The sequence below is a fragment of the Vanessa cardui genome, chromosome 14 (genome assembly GCF_905220365.1).
Source record: "Vanessa cardui chromosome 14, ilVanCard2.1, whole genome shotgun sequence".
NCBI lineage: Eukaryota > Metazoa > Arthropoda > Insecta > Lepidoptera > Nymphalidae > Vanessa > Vanessa cardui.
This window is the reverse complement of record NC_061136.1, coordinates 8,128,673-8,145,927: the sequence shown is the minus strand read 5'-3', so window position 1 is coordinate 8,145,927 and position 17,255 is coordinate 8,128,673. Positions and strand designations below refer to the sequence as shown.

The window sequence follows — 17,255 nt, the reverse complement described above, 5'->3', positions numbered from 1 at the left end:
TTTGTAACACACGTTAATGCTACTAATTTGTCGCCTTATTCACAAGTTATTCCAAGCCAAAACTAGTAGTATTCCTCCAGAAGAATAAATCTCATAAAGTATACAGCACAATGGCATTCATATGGCTTAGGCTCGTAGATACTACTAAGGCCTCGGTTTTTCTAGCATATAATAAAAGAAATAAAAAGAAAATTCAGTTTAACAGCAAGCGAGTTTTAATGATTGCCTTGAATGGGTGAATGTACTTTCTCTTAAAGTTTTAGAATTATTGGAATTATAAAATTTTACAACTTTTATATTTCTTTAATATTCTCGACGACTTCGTTTGCGTTTATTTGTTGTCAAATGAAATTAAAATATAATCTAATTATATTTACTTCAGTAATTCTTATCGTAATATTTTATTACATACATAGATAAAAATGACATATTATTATATTGCATACCAAAGAACTTGATTCTTATCCTAAAATTCTCACTTAGTAAGGACGAGTCCAACCAAACAGTAAAACGTAAAACGGTCATATATGGATATACACATGGATTAGACTGATATATAAATGAGGTGGACTCATTTGTACTAAAAAAAACAACTATGAAATTACTAAATATTTCTTCATACAATTTGTGATAATTGTTTAGCTAAAATATCACTAATAAGATTAACTTTTAATAAAAAGTATGAACAAACAGAAACATCATTTGTCATCATTTGAGATAAAAAATAGTTTGTCTCAAGCAGATTTCAAATTATTCATCGTAAATAATATTCTCATTCGGTGTCTGTTTGGCTTCTTTTAATTTCCATTGCAATATGTAATATAAACTATAAAAAAATATAGGTTTCAGGGCCGTCTAGCCACATTATACTATAAAATGGGACCCCCTCCCCCCTCCAGGAATGTCATATGTGTTAAATTTCATGGTGATTGGTCAAAGGATGCCGAAGTCCATTAATCTCTTCCAGCTGTCACGCTGGCATCAATTTTAATACATACAAATAGGTAGCAATTTTATTTGCATCAAATTAATTTTATTTAGTGCGGAAAAACAGATACAAAACTTTCTATTGCTCTTCTAAGGGTTGTAAATAATAAGGTTCATACATTCAGAGAATGGGCTTTTAACGTAATCAAACAGGTGAAGGTAGAGTAGTCTTTTATATATTTTGTGGCATTTTTATCGTGCCATTTCCTACAAAATTTCTTGTTCGAAACCTTAACGAAACAAAAAGAGCCTAGAAGGTCACCCGAAGGTCGAAGGCGCTCCCTGCAAACACGGCAAATGAATGTATATGCGTATTTGAATATCGTTAGCCTTGTTTGATTAAAACAAGTGACTTTAAGAGATTTAGAGATATTATTTTAATCTAAAAATTAGATAAGGGAAAATCTCCAAAACTTTGTCACACAAAGCTTTTGTCCCAGTCGAATCGTTTTAACAAACATACCTTATGCACGATTTTACAGTAGTCTTATTGATGATCTAAAAAAATGTATCTTATTGCCCTTATAACTTGCTGTATCCAATGCCATCTTAAACCTAAGAAACATCATTACTTTTTGGTTATGACTGTTTTAAATTCAGTAAAATTTATTATATTATATGAATTATTACCAATTTTTTAGAATTCTGTTGGTGCACAGGTGACAATTTACGATCCTCAACATCATTACCTCAGAAAATCAGTTCAAACAGTGTTAACAACACGATAACAAGGAAATGTAAAAAGAAAATCGGAAGAAAAATGTATCTTAATAAACAGAGAGAAATTGATTTATTGATTATTCATCGTATTTTTTTCGTTTTCCCTAAACGGTAATAATTTACTGAATTGATAAAATGAAACACAATTACGGTTCTTTAGACAAACGATAATAAAACGGAGACTTTATGACAACAGACTAATATTTGTATTAATAATACATCTTAATGTCGCTCATTTATGATTTTCGTATGTACTACGTATTTGAAACTTTCATATTAAAATGGATGAATAACATTTTTTGATTTTTTTTTTTCTAATCAGTCGTGTGTAATGCGCAAAGAAACATAACCAGGGTTCGCTTGAAAAACGGGAAATAAATCTGTAGCCAAATAAAAACGATTTTTCAAAAACATTTTCTGTTAGGTGTTAACTTATTCACTATTAATTAATTATTTTCTATATGTATTTGTTCATTTACATTATTTATGGGTCACTTATGAATACAGTGGGACAGAATCGGGCATTGTTATTTATTAAACTCAAACTTTATAACACAGTTTTTTATTTTTATGTTGTTGGTCAGATGGTTTTTAGGATTAAATTTTTATGATCGCTTTTTTATATTCACCGTCGTTTGTTTTGGCCAAGAGTGAGCCTTCCTTGCATAAGAGATAATATTTTATTTAAATGAAGACCCAACGAATAAAGCAAGAGCACGAACATTTAAAGTTACTTAGAAATACTATATTTAAGCACACTAATAGTAGTAGGCTCAAAGGTATAGGAACTTTCAATTTGTCAGTAACTAAAAGGCATTAAGACTTATGTAGGTGTTGTTCACCACAGAGACTTGGTTTGAATGAGTTTAACGAATATTAACTCCCAAGTGATGCGGGGGCGTTTTGATGACGTGTAAAATACCCGTAGTAATTATAATTAAAAATGAGAGTGGTTTTATCTTTGATACGCATAAAGTAAATTATTATCAAACATACTTGATAATTAAAATGGTAGATAATTTAAAAAGTTAAAATAGCTCTTATAGAATTAATTTATAATCTTATATTGTTCTTCATAACTTTAGATTATTAATGAAGATAAGAAGTGAGATATATCTAACGTTATTTTTACATACATTCATTATTTTCTAATATTAAATCAAGTTATCAAAATAGATTTGAAAAAAATGATTAAATTCATCATTGAACATAGATGATTACATGTCCAATAAATGTTTTAAAATTTATGTTAATAAATACAAATTTGCCTTACCCATTCCTTATGGTCATCGCCAATGTGCCATCTATGGGTACTAAGATGTTGTATCCCTTGTACCAGGTAAGTAATACTGGGTACTGTTGTCTGGCATAAGAATATCTGAGGAGTGGATGGTGTCTCCGTAGATAGGCTTTCACAAATTCCTAGAATCGGGTTAGTAGTCTTATTTTCATTGTGTACATTTACTTGACATGAAATACATATTTATAATCGTTAAATGTTAATCGAATGAAAATTTCCGTCAAGAAATTTTCAGTTTGGAGTTTGAAAATTGGCGGATATTCCTCGAACAAAACGTAAAGCTGTTGGTTTTACACTCTTTCCGGTCGTGTTGAATTCGCCGTCAAACCGAATATGAGAGCAACGGAATAAAGATAGTGCATCCTTTGTTAGTCCACTTATTTATGCTCTATAATATGTCCGCGTAGTTGGCTATATTCTCTTGGAATTTTCGAAATCCATAGTTGTAAATTCGTAGTTTGAATATTACTCTTCCAATTTCTCATCGCTACCGATTCGATTCATATTTATTCGATATTAAAAATCTGTTTTCCATATCACATTTTGTAGAAATTTGAACATGTAATGATTATTTTAATGAAGAAAAAAAATATTATTAACATGTCGTGTTAATTAATCAGTAGTGCTTACTTTTAATGTTTATTTATACTTATTTATACAGAAAATAAAAAATGTTGTTGAATATTTCAACTGAATTAGATGTATTATTTTAAAATTTTAAGTATTCTAAATAATCCCAATAGAAGGTGTACATAAGGAAAAAAGACATGGAAAATTTTGGTTCGAACTCAGCAACGCTGCGGTTAGGGGAGAAGTACTTACCGATGACCTCATACTCCCCTTACCTTCACGCAGTTTAACGGAGAGGACAACGTTAGCCGATCCTTACAATAGATTAAACATAATGTGCAAAAATTATATTTGTAAATGAGTAATTACTAAAAAGACTCATATTTTATTTATATTGATAGTATTCAGTAGAACAATTTAAGACTTCTCTGTTTTTTTTTTCTTAATTTTGAGTGCATAATAAAGAAAATTATCATTTTTATTAAAAGTGATCCAATTTCAATTATATACGAGCCGAACGTTTCCGGCCTATCTTATGAAATGTCTAATTTAAAAGAATAGCTCCGTATCTTGATGACAGTCAAGAGAAAGGAAGGGGACTTGTTTTAATTAGGTGTCACTTGTTAAAATGGATTCAACTTCTTTATAATGGTATTTATAAACATTAATTAAATTTCCAACAAAGTTTTCATGTAACTCTTTCTAATTAGACACAACGGTAAGTTTGGAGGCTTAAAATTTTAAAGTTCATTTGACAATACTAAGCAGCCCTTGTTTTTTCTTGCTTATGGTCACTTTGTAGGTGTAACTTTTAACTAAAAGTGTTAAAACAGAAGTGATAAAGGCGATAGGATTTTCTAGCTTACACTTTAATTAAACCCAAAATCTTCCGCCGCTAATCTGTCTGATTATAAAAGTCTGATTATGAAAAAGTTATAGTGTATTAAAAAAAAATTAATTATTAAAAAAAAAAAAAATTTGTTTTATTACTGTTTCAATATGTTACATGTACATTATAATTAATGACTAAAAAATATTAACCTACCTTAAAGACGAAAGTTTTCGACTAATTTTGTTAGATAATAATCATTATTGTAACTGTATTAAAATCCAATATTTATATGTTTTACATTACGTGTTCTTTTATTTGATATCTTTCTACAATTCGTGCGTGTTAATTTAACGAGATACAACTGCGTTCAATTAATAACAGCTGCTAAGTAGTGGTGATACGTTTTTTATTGTTATTGCGATTTATTGACAAATCAGAAACGAAATGATTATTTTAAATATTAATATAATAATATTACGATTAAGTTATGGCTTTATTATTACGACAATTTTCCTTCAGTTATATTATATTGCTATTACCATGCGATTTATTATTTAAGTACGTAAATCTATCATATTTGATGAAAGTTATATATTCATAAAGTAATTTCATTCGTATTTCTTTTTATTTGAATAGAAGACAATAAAAAAAAAGACCCTTGAATGTTAATATGACTATGAAATTATTACATAATTTTTTATGGTTATTAATTTTGTATATTATTTATGCATATCAAATCAATAATTAATTCAATTCAATTTAATTAAATAAGTAATTCAATTCAAAAAAAGTAATTTCAGTTTTTAAAATGTTTTAATATCTAATTTATTTATAGTAAACGACATTTTGATGACGATTTTTCACCAACCACTTTTCTCAAAAAACAATTTTTCCATCACTTTTGAATTTCATAGATTTTTCTCCGAAAAACTGAACTAAATAATCTTTACAGGCCTCTTTTGAATTAAGCTGTACGCTATTGAGAGAGGTCTGCAGTGATATAAACAAAGGGCAGTCAGTTTGGGCTATTTCCGGGCTATATACATCAACACTTCCCTTCCAAACTCCGTTGTGTCCTGTTTCTGTTATCAATCAATATCAATATCTGCTAATAATGGACAATTCCTCAGTAAAATATTCAGAAAATTACCATCTAGAATCTACATTTTAAAAGTACAGTCAGTTTAATTAAGTATACGAATGAAGCTAAATTTAAATGTTCTTTGAAAACTAAGTTTTCAAATGCGCACCGTATAGAGTTATTAAATATGTAGTAACAGAAACCAGTTACTTTACGTAAGTATGTTAGGAAAAACCGAAACTACTTTTCCCAACCTATTATTATTTGTTTATTACATACAATTACATAAGTAGTAGATTTTAAAAATAACTATTCACATTGTTATATATTTTGAGATATTTGGTACTACTTAAATAAAACGCACAATTCTTCACAAATACTTCTTTCTTTAATTCTTTTTAATTATTGTTGACAGAATCACTCTTGGCAACTGCATGGGCTTGGGAAAGAGACCGTACAGTCCGCCCTGGTGGGGACAGCTGGCCTGGTTTGTAGTGTTCGCTGTGATGCTGTTGCTTGCGGTGCTGGGAAACACCTTGGTCATATGGATTGTATTAGGTTTGTTTATAACGCGAGTTTATTTATTTAAGATTCACCAGTGGTAAATACATCAACACGTACAAAGTTATAAAATTTTAATACAACTTAAAACTAAAAGCATTACCTATTAAGGTGAATACCACTTGCAAAGATACAGTTGGAGATGACAAACTTACATATAATTAATTAATTGCTATACGTAACTATGAAAAATATAGTTTTTATACTTAACATCTTAGTTTAATGTTAATCTTAATAATATGTATTCATTGTGTATGTCTCAAACAATATATCGTTCTTATTTTTTTCATTATTATAATAAATACTGGGATATCTTCAAACATATATCTTTAGATAAATTTATTCACTACCTATTCAGATTGTGATTTTTTAATATTCCAAAGAAAATGTTAGTTTGACATAAGAAATTGCTAAGTAAGCGACATTGACGCCTTTTATTCAACATTGACTTTTTAAGCGTAAACAAATATTGTTATTACACTTAAGAAAATAAATTACGAAGAAAAGGTTCGGTTTATTTTCTATAAGGAATGATTTAGCAAGAGGCCATTTTTTATAAATATACTAAATAATTCAGCTTAAAATTTTATCTTTAGCTTAAAATTTTATCTTTAGATAGGATTCAAGCCATGAGTGAAATGAAATGATTATGATACTGCTAAAATGGATGATTTTCTGGGAAGTTATGAACAGCAAATTCCTGAAACAGAAAATTCAGCAATTGTTCGAAATCATGTTTCTTGCTTATTAATGCATCACTGGATTATATATATCAAGAATTGTATTGCATTAATTATAACCATATCGAATTCGATTAGAATATATTAATCAAATATTGGAATTTAGAATAGGACGGATAATATTTTTTACCGACTCCTTTAAACTTTTCTCGATAATTCTTTTCGGAGATTTTTCCCGGGAAAACAAGAAAAATCCATTCTCTATAAATATGTTAATATTTGGGCAACAATATATTACGTGGGTGGATTAATACAGCCGAGAATTTTGTGTCAACTACTTATAACCCAATTTGTAATATTTCACCCTTAAACACCGTGAACGCATGTGTATTTTTTTCTAGTTTTTTTTTAGTGACGATTGTTATTATCATATATAAATATGGAAGTTTAAAGTCATTTTTTATCATTGTATTAAAACTAAAACGAAATGGATGAAATAGAATAAAAAGTCCGCGGCCACTAAACATCATTCTTTCGCACGCTGCAATATTTCTTTGGAGTCAGAGCGGTATCTTTTTCCAATCCATTCAATGTCTGGACATAATCCAGTCAGTTATTCCAATCTCATCCATCTATCTTTACCTGTCATCCCCAACACATCCCTTCCATATTTAAGAAGCTCTTATTTATTGATAGAGCTGAAATTTTGCGAAGACTTTTCGTACTGGTAACCTTAGTATAATAATTTTTACTCGTTTTATTAACATAACTACTAAATTAAATTTCATTAGATATATTATTTTATAGGTATTTTTGATACTTTATTTATATTTGTGTAAGTTCAATTAATGCCAACTTTAAAATTGACGGTAATTTTGGTCGCCCTCTAAAATATGATAACAAGTTACATGCAGTAACTATATTTTTAGAATTATTAATAGGAATAAGGGAGGTCAAAAATATATGTTTATTTGAGTTACCGAAATAAGGGATTTAGTAACACGTACTTCGACCCTGAGAATAGTCTGAAGGTCTTTGTAAGAGGACTTAATTAACTAACTGGTTGGTTACTAAATCAGACTTGTTAACCTAGAATTATTTTGTTAGATTGATAAGATTGTACTAAATTATAGATACATAAAAGGTAATTGAAAGTATAATAAATGTTTCGTAATAAAATTTTCATCTTCTTACAAAGTACGAAATTTTATTCAAAGACCTTTAGAAAAATAATTTTGTGATAAAAATATGTATGTGATCATTCATTTTATGCAAAATTTATTTCCGCAGCTCACCGTCGTATGCGGACAGTGACAAACTGCTTTCTCGTGAACCTGGCGTTCGCTGATCTTCTTATGGCAACATTGAATGGTGCTCCAAACTTCATATTTTTGGTGACAGCGGATTGGCCCTTCGGATCAGTAACCTGCACCGCCAGTAATTTTACTGCAAACTTGACTGTATCGGCTGGCGTTTTCACACTTGTTGCTATAACCGTGGACAGGTAAGTTGATAGGTAAAAATTATAAATATTTATGCACATATTTGTTTCTTGCCAAAATGTGATGTAGTTTATTTCAAACAACGTTTTTAAAAACGTAAGGTAGTGTGAGTAAATTCTGTTTTCCTATTAAATAGCGTAAGTTCGTGACGAAGTTTTCAGAACCACTCACCGATTCAATTGTTTTCTTTGAATTTGTTCGAAAATACTTTTGAAAATTTCGAGCTGTAGCCATCGCTCAAACAACAACCCACGCTATTATTAACGCTCAATTTTAAAAGCTTCCTCGTTTACTGTGTCGTTAATCTGCTCAACTGTTATAATATTATTAGATTTCATAAATTAAATAAGGTTCATTTAATTGAAACACAATACCTTTGCAAAATATTACGGAAATGCCAAATCTAATTTGTCTCCGACACCAATTTGGACTTTTTCTTTGTACGATCAATCGTGACCCAAATTGTCTAAAAGGGCTAAGGGCCACATTCTACCTTATCGAGGGATAATCAGTCGATTTGAGAACAAATTGATCTCGTCCCAGCTGTTCCTTATAACATTATTGATTAAATTAATATTTATTTTAAAAGTTGAAAGAACTTACCAATTATAAATAATATATTAATTTATGAAGAACGCTTATAACAGATCAATATGATACATACTAAACTTATATTGAGATTGGAGCCTATACTCATGCAAAACTATTTAACAAATTCTATTGGCGTAATTTATATTATGGTTATGCTTTTAAAAGACTGTAAATATTTCTTCTTTTTAATTTATATGAAATATTTACAAAATTAACAGAATAGTACTGCTTATATGGGCTAGTTTTAAAGGGCATTATAGTATTAAACTGTATTTTATTTGAAAAGTTATAGGTACCTTTACGTAAAGAGTATGTCTGTCGAAAAAAAGGATAAACGATCGTAGTTGAATGCATGAATGGATTAATTTATTTCCCCTATAAAATTAATAAACGAGTCTTATCAGATAGGTATCACCTATCCGTCTATGAAGACCATATCTAGGTTACCAGGCTCTTACGATCGTAAATATGTATGTATGTATATTAAGCCATTTAAAATTTCTTTTGGAGTTTCGTATATTTGCCGAATAAATCAAAGTCTCATAGGATTATTCTCGTTTCACAGTACGACACAGCTTTTTTTCTATAAAATAATCCAATAATTTTGGTAATCATGGAGTATTTTCATAAAGTGAAACGAAATGAATAATTATTTTAGGGTGGCAACATCATATTATTATGTCCATTGTGATGACACAGCAATTTTTGAATCTCTATTAAAAATAAAATGTGCTGAAATGTGCCCAGTATGTGCTATGATTTGCCGCTTGAAAAAATAAGTTTACTCAAAAAATCTCATTTTTATGAGGACGTCCTTTTTCTCAAGTCCGATTAACACCGCTATTTTACTTTCGAATCGAATTTATTAAAATTGTGTCGTAATGTGCTCGACATGTGCTGTCATGTGCAGATTTAAATAAAAAAACAAACTTTTTTTGAAATTCTACAAGTACCTAAAAACCAAAATTTCGAAAATGAAATCAATATTTTTTTTAAAAGAATGGATGTGGTCAGTATACACATCATAGCACATACTGGGCACATTTCAGCACATTTTATTTTTAATAGAAATTCAAAAATTGCTGTGTCATCATAATGGACATCATAGTATTCGGCGGTAGGGCTTTGTGCAAACTCGTATGGGTTATCACCACCCAGTCATTGTGTATTTGACTGCCAAACAGTTACACTTAGTACTATTGTGTTCTGATTTGGTAGGTGAAGGAGATAGTGTACCAGTAGGTACACCTATAGATATACTGTTACATATCTATATATATTATACAGCTCAAATGCGCATGGAATAGTAGTAAGAATGCTAGCAGCATTTTCCCAGTAAATCAAAGTGACGATTCTCTGGGCAAAAATACCCACCTGTCACTAACATAGGAAATAAATGGGCTGTTATATGTTTAAAAGTTTCTCCACTAGCATTCCAACGTCTAAGTGTTACAACTGCAAATATAAACATGAACAAATATTTATTTTGGAATGCGAGACGAATATTTGCTTTATTTATTTGTTTGAGAATATTAGTCGTGGCTCCTTTATATAATTCTTATCTAAATATGCATAGCACAAGAGATGTTATATCTTAGTTAGCAAGGTTGGGGCTCATTAATGATGTCAGTTGATGGTCAATATTTCTCGCAGCCCCATTGTCTATTGGCGGTGATGACTAATACTATCAGGTGACCAATTTGTTATTCCAACGATTTTATAAAAAAAAAAACAAAAGAAGTAATATATTACTAGTATTAACAGCTATTCTTTCACAAAATGTTCGTATTATTATATTAAAGAGATCGCATTGTAGCTGTGTCCATGTCGGAAAATGTTCTTGAGTAACGGGACTCAGGTGGTGCGAGGCGAGTTTCTTTTAAATATATTGAGAAATTATTTATATGTTAGTCCAATAAATTCCGAGAAATTGTCGGCAAGACTTTTCTATTTATATCTCAAGTTAATAATTTGTTGAGGTAAAATTAAAATGTTACCACTGTATTTCACTGGAAGAATCTTTATTTTATACGTCTCATAATATTGTATTTGATAATTTAATTCCGTAAAGCTATTCGTAAATTGCAATTAGATTTTCCTAAATCCTGATCATGTTCCTGTCCGTTTTCAATGAAAGGATAACAATTCGCGTCAATTTTCTAGAAACGGCCTTTTTGTAATAATATTCCATTTCTATTAATACGTTTTATTTAAATTTAGGTTTTAGCCCTAGATTTTTTTTAAAACGAACATATTTGTAAATAATGCCTTTGTCAGGCAAACAGGTATAGACGGAGTATGCCTTTTTGCGTTTAGTTCATTGTTTTATCATAGCAGGTTCTAAAAGTCACGTCAAAAAATTTTATTCAACATGGGGGAGCGAAACCAAACCATAGAAATTATTATTGTATACAAAAAAGATTGGTTTGTCGATACTCAGTTTGGAACAAATCTAATTTAAAGCTTTTGAAAACGTAAATAATAGACATACAACAAATTATTATTTTTAATTTAAAATCAACAGACAAAAATACAATACTTAGTAAACAATTAAGATTGGCAGATATAAAAGACCGAAACGAGGTGGACATTAAAAGTATTTCTGATTAAAGATAAATACTAAAGGAAACTACATTTAACTGACTGATCACTACTATAGCTTAAGCGTTATTTATTCATTATTATGATATTTGTTTTGTAACGTTTCGATAGAATTTAATTTTCAGGTTATTTTCTTGGGATTGTATTTTTTAATAGCAAAATCTTTATTTTATTTTTTACCAATTAGTGACATGACTAAAGGGACAATACCGTTTTAATTATTAATGTTTTACTTTCATTAAGAGAAGAAAGTATATTTTCGTAGAAAAAACATATCTACTTTCTAAATGAGTTCTGTATAATTTGTTGTTATTCTTTGTAATTAAAAGTCGGGAATTCATATCATTTATTGTACATTTATTTCTTAGTCAATCGGACATAGTATTCTCTTAATTCCGGTCTTGGTGGTAAGAAGATATTATAAGGAAACCTGCACGTGTCAAATGGAAATCTGCTACTCGCTATGAATAGATAAGTTCGCGTACTATATGTACGATTAGTGTTTCAAGATTCCAGTTCCACTTCAGTTGATAGTACTAGAAAACATAATAATCCAATGATAGCATAGCATTATAACTTTGACAGAGGAAACTTTCCGGACCGTACGCTACATGTGTAACAATCCGCATTGTCAAAATCTTTATTAAATATGGAAGTTTACGCTACGTTAACTTTCAATATTTTTTTAACTAATTAACAAATAATGTTGTTGAGGCCATCATTTCGGTTTAAGTGTGTGATCATGTAAGAAAAATTTATATCGTTAACTCTGACACACAAACGTTCATTAGTGTTTTTGTTTAATTTTGCAAATTGGATATTTCCGAAATTAAAAGCATCGCGGTGAAATAAGCACTATGACACTTACAATCGGAGGGAATGCGTTTGATCAGTGATAGGATATTTATGGATTATTATTTAATTGTATATATAGCAAGCTATATGTAATGAGTATTCTTGTGTATAGGTATGTGGCGATAGTGAAACCACTACAACACCGATTAAGCCGAAGCGTCGCACGTGCAGCCTTATTCACGGTGTGGTTCGCCAGCGTGCTGCTAGCATTGCCTAGCTTACTCTACTCAGACACGTATACAAAAAAGTAAGTATTGTTATGTTATACATTTATTGTACTTGTTAATATTAATTACTATCGCCGCCCCTGCTTCCCACGGGTACAATACTGATAGTAAATATACTACAGAATTTGTTTATTTATGACATCACATTAGAAACATTTAATATTATCATAGTTTCTTTACTACATTGTCCATGTATACAATACATACAAAAACCTTCCTCTCGAAACTCTCTATCTATTAAAAAAAAACCGTTGCGTTTTAAAGATTTAAGCATACATACACATACACCGGTAAGCACCTTCGTTTTAATCATAATACAGTTTAAGAATAATTTAATACGTATTTAAACCAACAAAAACATGCCTTTCCATAAATTCACAGTAATTTCATTAATGGAAATTGCTCATATTCATTTACATGTGTTTAGCCAAAACCTATTTAGGTATATGGTTACAAATTTCTACGATCGGGCTAATAATGAAAATTATCTATAGTTTATGGTTTATACGAATTATCTTCTCTGTCCTTCAAATTCCGTTAGCTTAGGACGTAAACTTTAATGTCAATAAACATATTTGTTACCCCAATGAAATTATCTTAACGCAACAGTATTTAACATTTAAAGAACTATGAAAAACAAGCTTGGAATTTGCGAAAATAATATTAAGTGTGTTTAAGATTTTTAAGGAAAGCCTTATCTTGATACTTCATAACACGGTTTTTCTTGGAACAAAACGACATGAAATATTTAAGGTTTAAAAAAATATTTAAATCCTTTAATATTTGTAAAAGGTAGGCACCATGTTTTTTTTTATTTGTTACGATATTTTTACTTCAAATTAAAGGTCAACACGATCAAGTATTTGTGGTACTTGCTTAATAAAAGTATGTGCAATCCCAGATGTTATATTGATTAAATCTATGAGTAATTTTGTTTACTGATACATAACAACATCTTTTTGCTCGTCACATTGGTCAAATAATCTGTGCCTTTTGGCATAAATAAAAGTAAAAAAAACTTTGAAAAACATCAGTTTGTTTGAAAAAACGGAAAATTAATGTCATTACTCAGATTTACATTATAGCAAAATTATTATTTTTTAAATAAACATATAGGATAAGGACTTTTAGTTACGCATTTATTTAAAGATTTTTTTAAAACCAGCATTCAAAAAAATGTAACATAATCTCAGTCACAGTAAAAAATCCTTATACAAAATAGAAGCGTTCCATTTGCCTATTGATCGTCAACAATTCGCCAACGGTTCGGATATAAACACCTCGGGCCTGACAAGAACCGACAAAGGAAACTCAGCGGGATATTTTGTCTAACATGTACCTAATGATATTTTTGTTGTATGTATGTGTACATTGTTTCACAAAGAAGACCCTAAACATGTATTATGAGTAATTGAAGTTAAAAGTTTAAGCATGTTTCTAGTTGTTTATGTTTTGGCATAAATAAAATTATCAAAAATATATTGAAAAGCGATAGTCATTGTTATAGTTTCTTAAAATTGACTTATTTTATTTATTTACAAATCATTTCAGCCCAGGTTTTGATTACACGAAGAGGTATCTACTGCAATACGAAATATGTATTAATATAGGATGCATTAAGCAGAGTAGAATACCAGTGGACTTGATATTGTAGAAATAACTAATGTATTCTCGTCGAGCCGAGTCAACATCAGTCATTTAATTGCCAAAGCAAATCGAACACTTATAAAACAATGTAATGACTATTTTAACGTGATGTTAACTCTGAGGTTTATAATATAATAATGTAAGAAAATTCGAAATCATTATAACTGTTTTGCACATTTATTTTTACTAAATAATTTTATTAATTTTGTCAATATGTTTTAAAAGCTCTATTCTATGCTTCGGAATTTAAAAGTATGTGCAATGTGGGTTAAACATAAATTATTATTTATTACGAATTATCAAAAAGTATTTAGTATTTTTTTTAAAAATAAATATGAATATAGTATTTTTTTAAATAATTCATCTTGGCATATTAAGGAGATTACGAAAGATTTAGATTTGATTGTATTTGACCTAGTGAGTCAACAATTATTCGTGCAGCTGAAAACATCACCCATCTCAACCATAAATAAAATTAAAAAAAATGTTTTATTGTGGGTCTAAGTTACTATTACTGTATATTGTATTATGTATTTAATAACAGATACAATGAAATAAATGAATAGCTTTCGAAAATAAATAAATCTTATTAAAACCAATACAGTATAATAAAAAATAACCAAAAATAACTTTCAGTAATTTTATGTAAAGCCCAGTGTCTCCTGAAGGATTAATAACGCTTTTTCCTTACGTGATCGCTACTGTCAGTTCACTCTGCCGTAAGTCGCGTAAGAGAACTCTGTTCCAATAGATTAATTATATTTAACCCACTGAACATTTGTTTCTCCAAATATTTTTATTCAATTTCAATAATTATAAAACGAAATCTTAAAAAAATACACAATACATCACGGAATTTTAATAAAACTTACATAATCTAAAACAAAAAACATTAAACGAAATTATGAAAATTCTTGGCTTTCAATTTTCCTAAGGTATTTTTTCTATTCATCTACTGGGATGTTGTTTATTTTTAATAAGTATTCTGAATACAAATTACACGTTAATTAACATTTTTCTGGAGTAAAACTATAAAATTCGTTATTATGAAACAAAATATGTTTACAAATATTTTCGTCTTGTGTGGTAGAATACTTATTCAAATTATTTATTTGGAATAGAAGCGACATAACGTTAAAACAGTAATAATCTTAATTGCATGTGTTTATTTTATTTCATTCCGACTTATGAATATTTTGGTTAGTTTTGTAATAATATCAATGTTTTTGTAATTATGAACTAAGTTGACAAGGTGTGACCATTAACCGAACACAATGTTTGTCCTACTTGAAGGTTATATATCGTGAACAAACCATTCATATTTAATAGGGTTTTACTGTTTGATATTAGTAAGTGTGGATTTTCTATACTATTGTATAGAGTAGGTATAGATACGTTGTATGTTTCCTCCATACTTCCCATTGGTATTTAACTCAAAACTCATTTTGTTAATGATACCATAACGTATTAAACCTTTTTTGAAAGTAGAAGAGAGAGAAGATAAGTTTAAGATTTTTTTGAAGTAAAATCTAGTGTCCCCCCCCCCCCCATGTATTGTACAGTCAAGCTGTAATACTTTAGTATTATTTTACGGTTTGAAATTACGGTTGAAAGGGTAAGTGAGCCAGAGTACATGCACATGATATATAATATCTTAGCTCCCAAGGGTAGTGGCGCAATGGCGATGTAAAATGAATGATAACAGTTACAACACTAATGTCACAGGGCGGCGGTGACAATTTACCATTAGGTGGCCCATTTGCCCACCCTACTATACTTACCTATGCTATCAAAATATGTGCGATGTAGATACCGATATAGTACCGTGACCGTGTTTTAAAAATTAAGCATCATTTACCCTAGACTTCAGTAGTTTTTTAATAATGGTTCCGATAGTGTATCTAATCGAATACACGCCTTTTTTTTTTTTCTCGCTGGAAAAACGCTTTACGCGCTTCCCCCACGTGATGGAAAGTGGGGGGGTGTGTGGGACTCCCCAGAGCTTTGGGCGCCTAGTGCGCCCAAGTACGCCGGGTTTACCCACTAAAAAACCAGCGGTACCCTCTCCGTCTTTCGGCGGACGCCACGGGATCGCTTACGCATGCTACCGTGACGCCCTGACGGTCGGCCCGCCTATGCGGGCCTCCTACTCCTAGGGGGAATTCCCGGGGTACTGGGACCCCCCCGGGTCCCTGCGGCGCCTATTGAGGCGGGGCGAGAAGGTGCGCGTAGCGCCTTTTCCTCCTCCCCGGTCGTCTTCTGCGGAGCGAGTCGGCGGCGGCATTATTTTCCCGCTCCCGCTCCGCGGCTTCCTTCTGCGACATGACACTTTCGCAGAAGGAGCGCATCTCTGACCAGCACATCTCGCTACTGAGCATGGCGTTGATAACGCTCGGTAGCGAGAGGTCTCCACCCATAGTCGCCGCAAAGATGTGCCTCTGGGGCCCCCAGGCAGCACACTCGTACAGGGTGTGGTACGCCGTGTCCACTGGCGCACCACACTCGTGGCAGGAGGGTGTCTCCTCCCGCCGCGCTATCGCGTGCACCTGTACCTGTGTCATTCTGTACGACAGCGTGCCGTGCTTCCTTTCAACCCAGCGACTCAAGTGGGGACGGTTCGCCTCCACTGTCGCCAGGCCTGCTGTAGGTGACCCCAGATCCTCCTGCCATCGGACGATCAGGGGTTGCTGGGCTAGAGCCCTGACCTGCCCGATCTCCGTTGACCCTGGACGGTCGCTGCGGTCCCTCGCCTCGACTCGAAACCGGTACACTTCCGCGAGCACCTCCGCCTGGAGCTCCCAGGGCGGATCCACGACACCGTACGGTACCCTCTGATGCCTCTCACCGCTATGACCCTTTGCGGCTTTCGCAGCAGGGCCCGATTTTTAGCGGTGAGGGCGTCTATCCAGATCGGGGCACCGTACAGCGCCATCGACCTCATTACGCCGGAATATAGACGCCGACATAGGGATCCCGGCCCCCCCACATTCGGAAGGAGGCGACCGAGAGCGGCGGCGGCGTTGATGAGCCTCGGGCCGAGATGGACAAAATGCTGCCCGAAGCTCCATCGTCCGTCCAGAATCAGGCCCAGATACTTTATC

At 31.7% G+C, this 17,255-nt stretch overlaps 1 protein-coding gene across 1 annotated transcript in view; it reads left to right on the top strand.

Annotated features, from left to right (window-relative positions):
• The first annotated feature begins 5,911 nt into the window (after positions 1-5,911).
• The window catches only part of LOC124535341 (tachykinin-like peptides receptor 86C), a 36,523-nt gene continuing 25,179 nt past the window's right edge, over positions 5,912-17,255 (top strand). Inside the window, exons 1-3 of the mRNA XM_047111532.1 lie at positions 5,912-6,048; positions 8,022-8,235; positions 12,393-12,527. Of these exons, the coding sequence (XP_046967488.1) occupies positions 5,925-6,048; positions 8,022-8,235; positions 12,393-12,527 (473 nt within the window). The 5' untranslated portion in view covers positions 5,912-5,924. The remainder of the gene's footprint in view (positions 6,049-8,021; positions 8,236-12,392; positions 12,528-17,255) is intronic.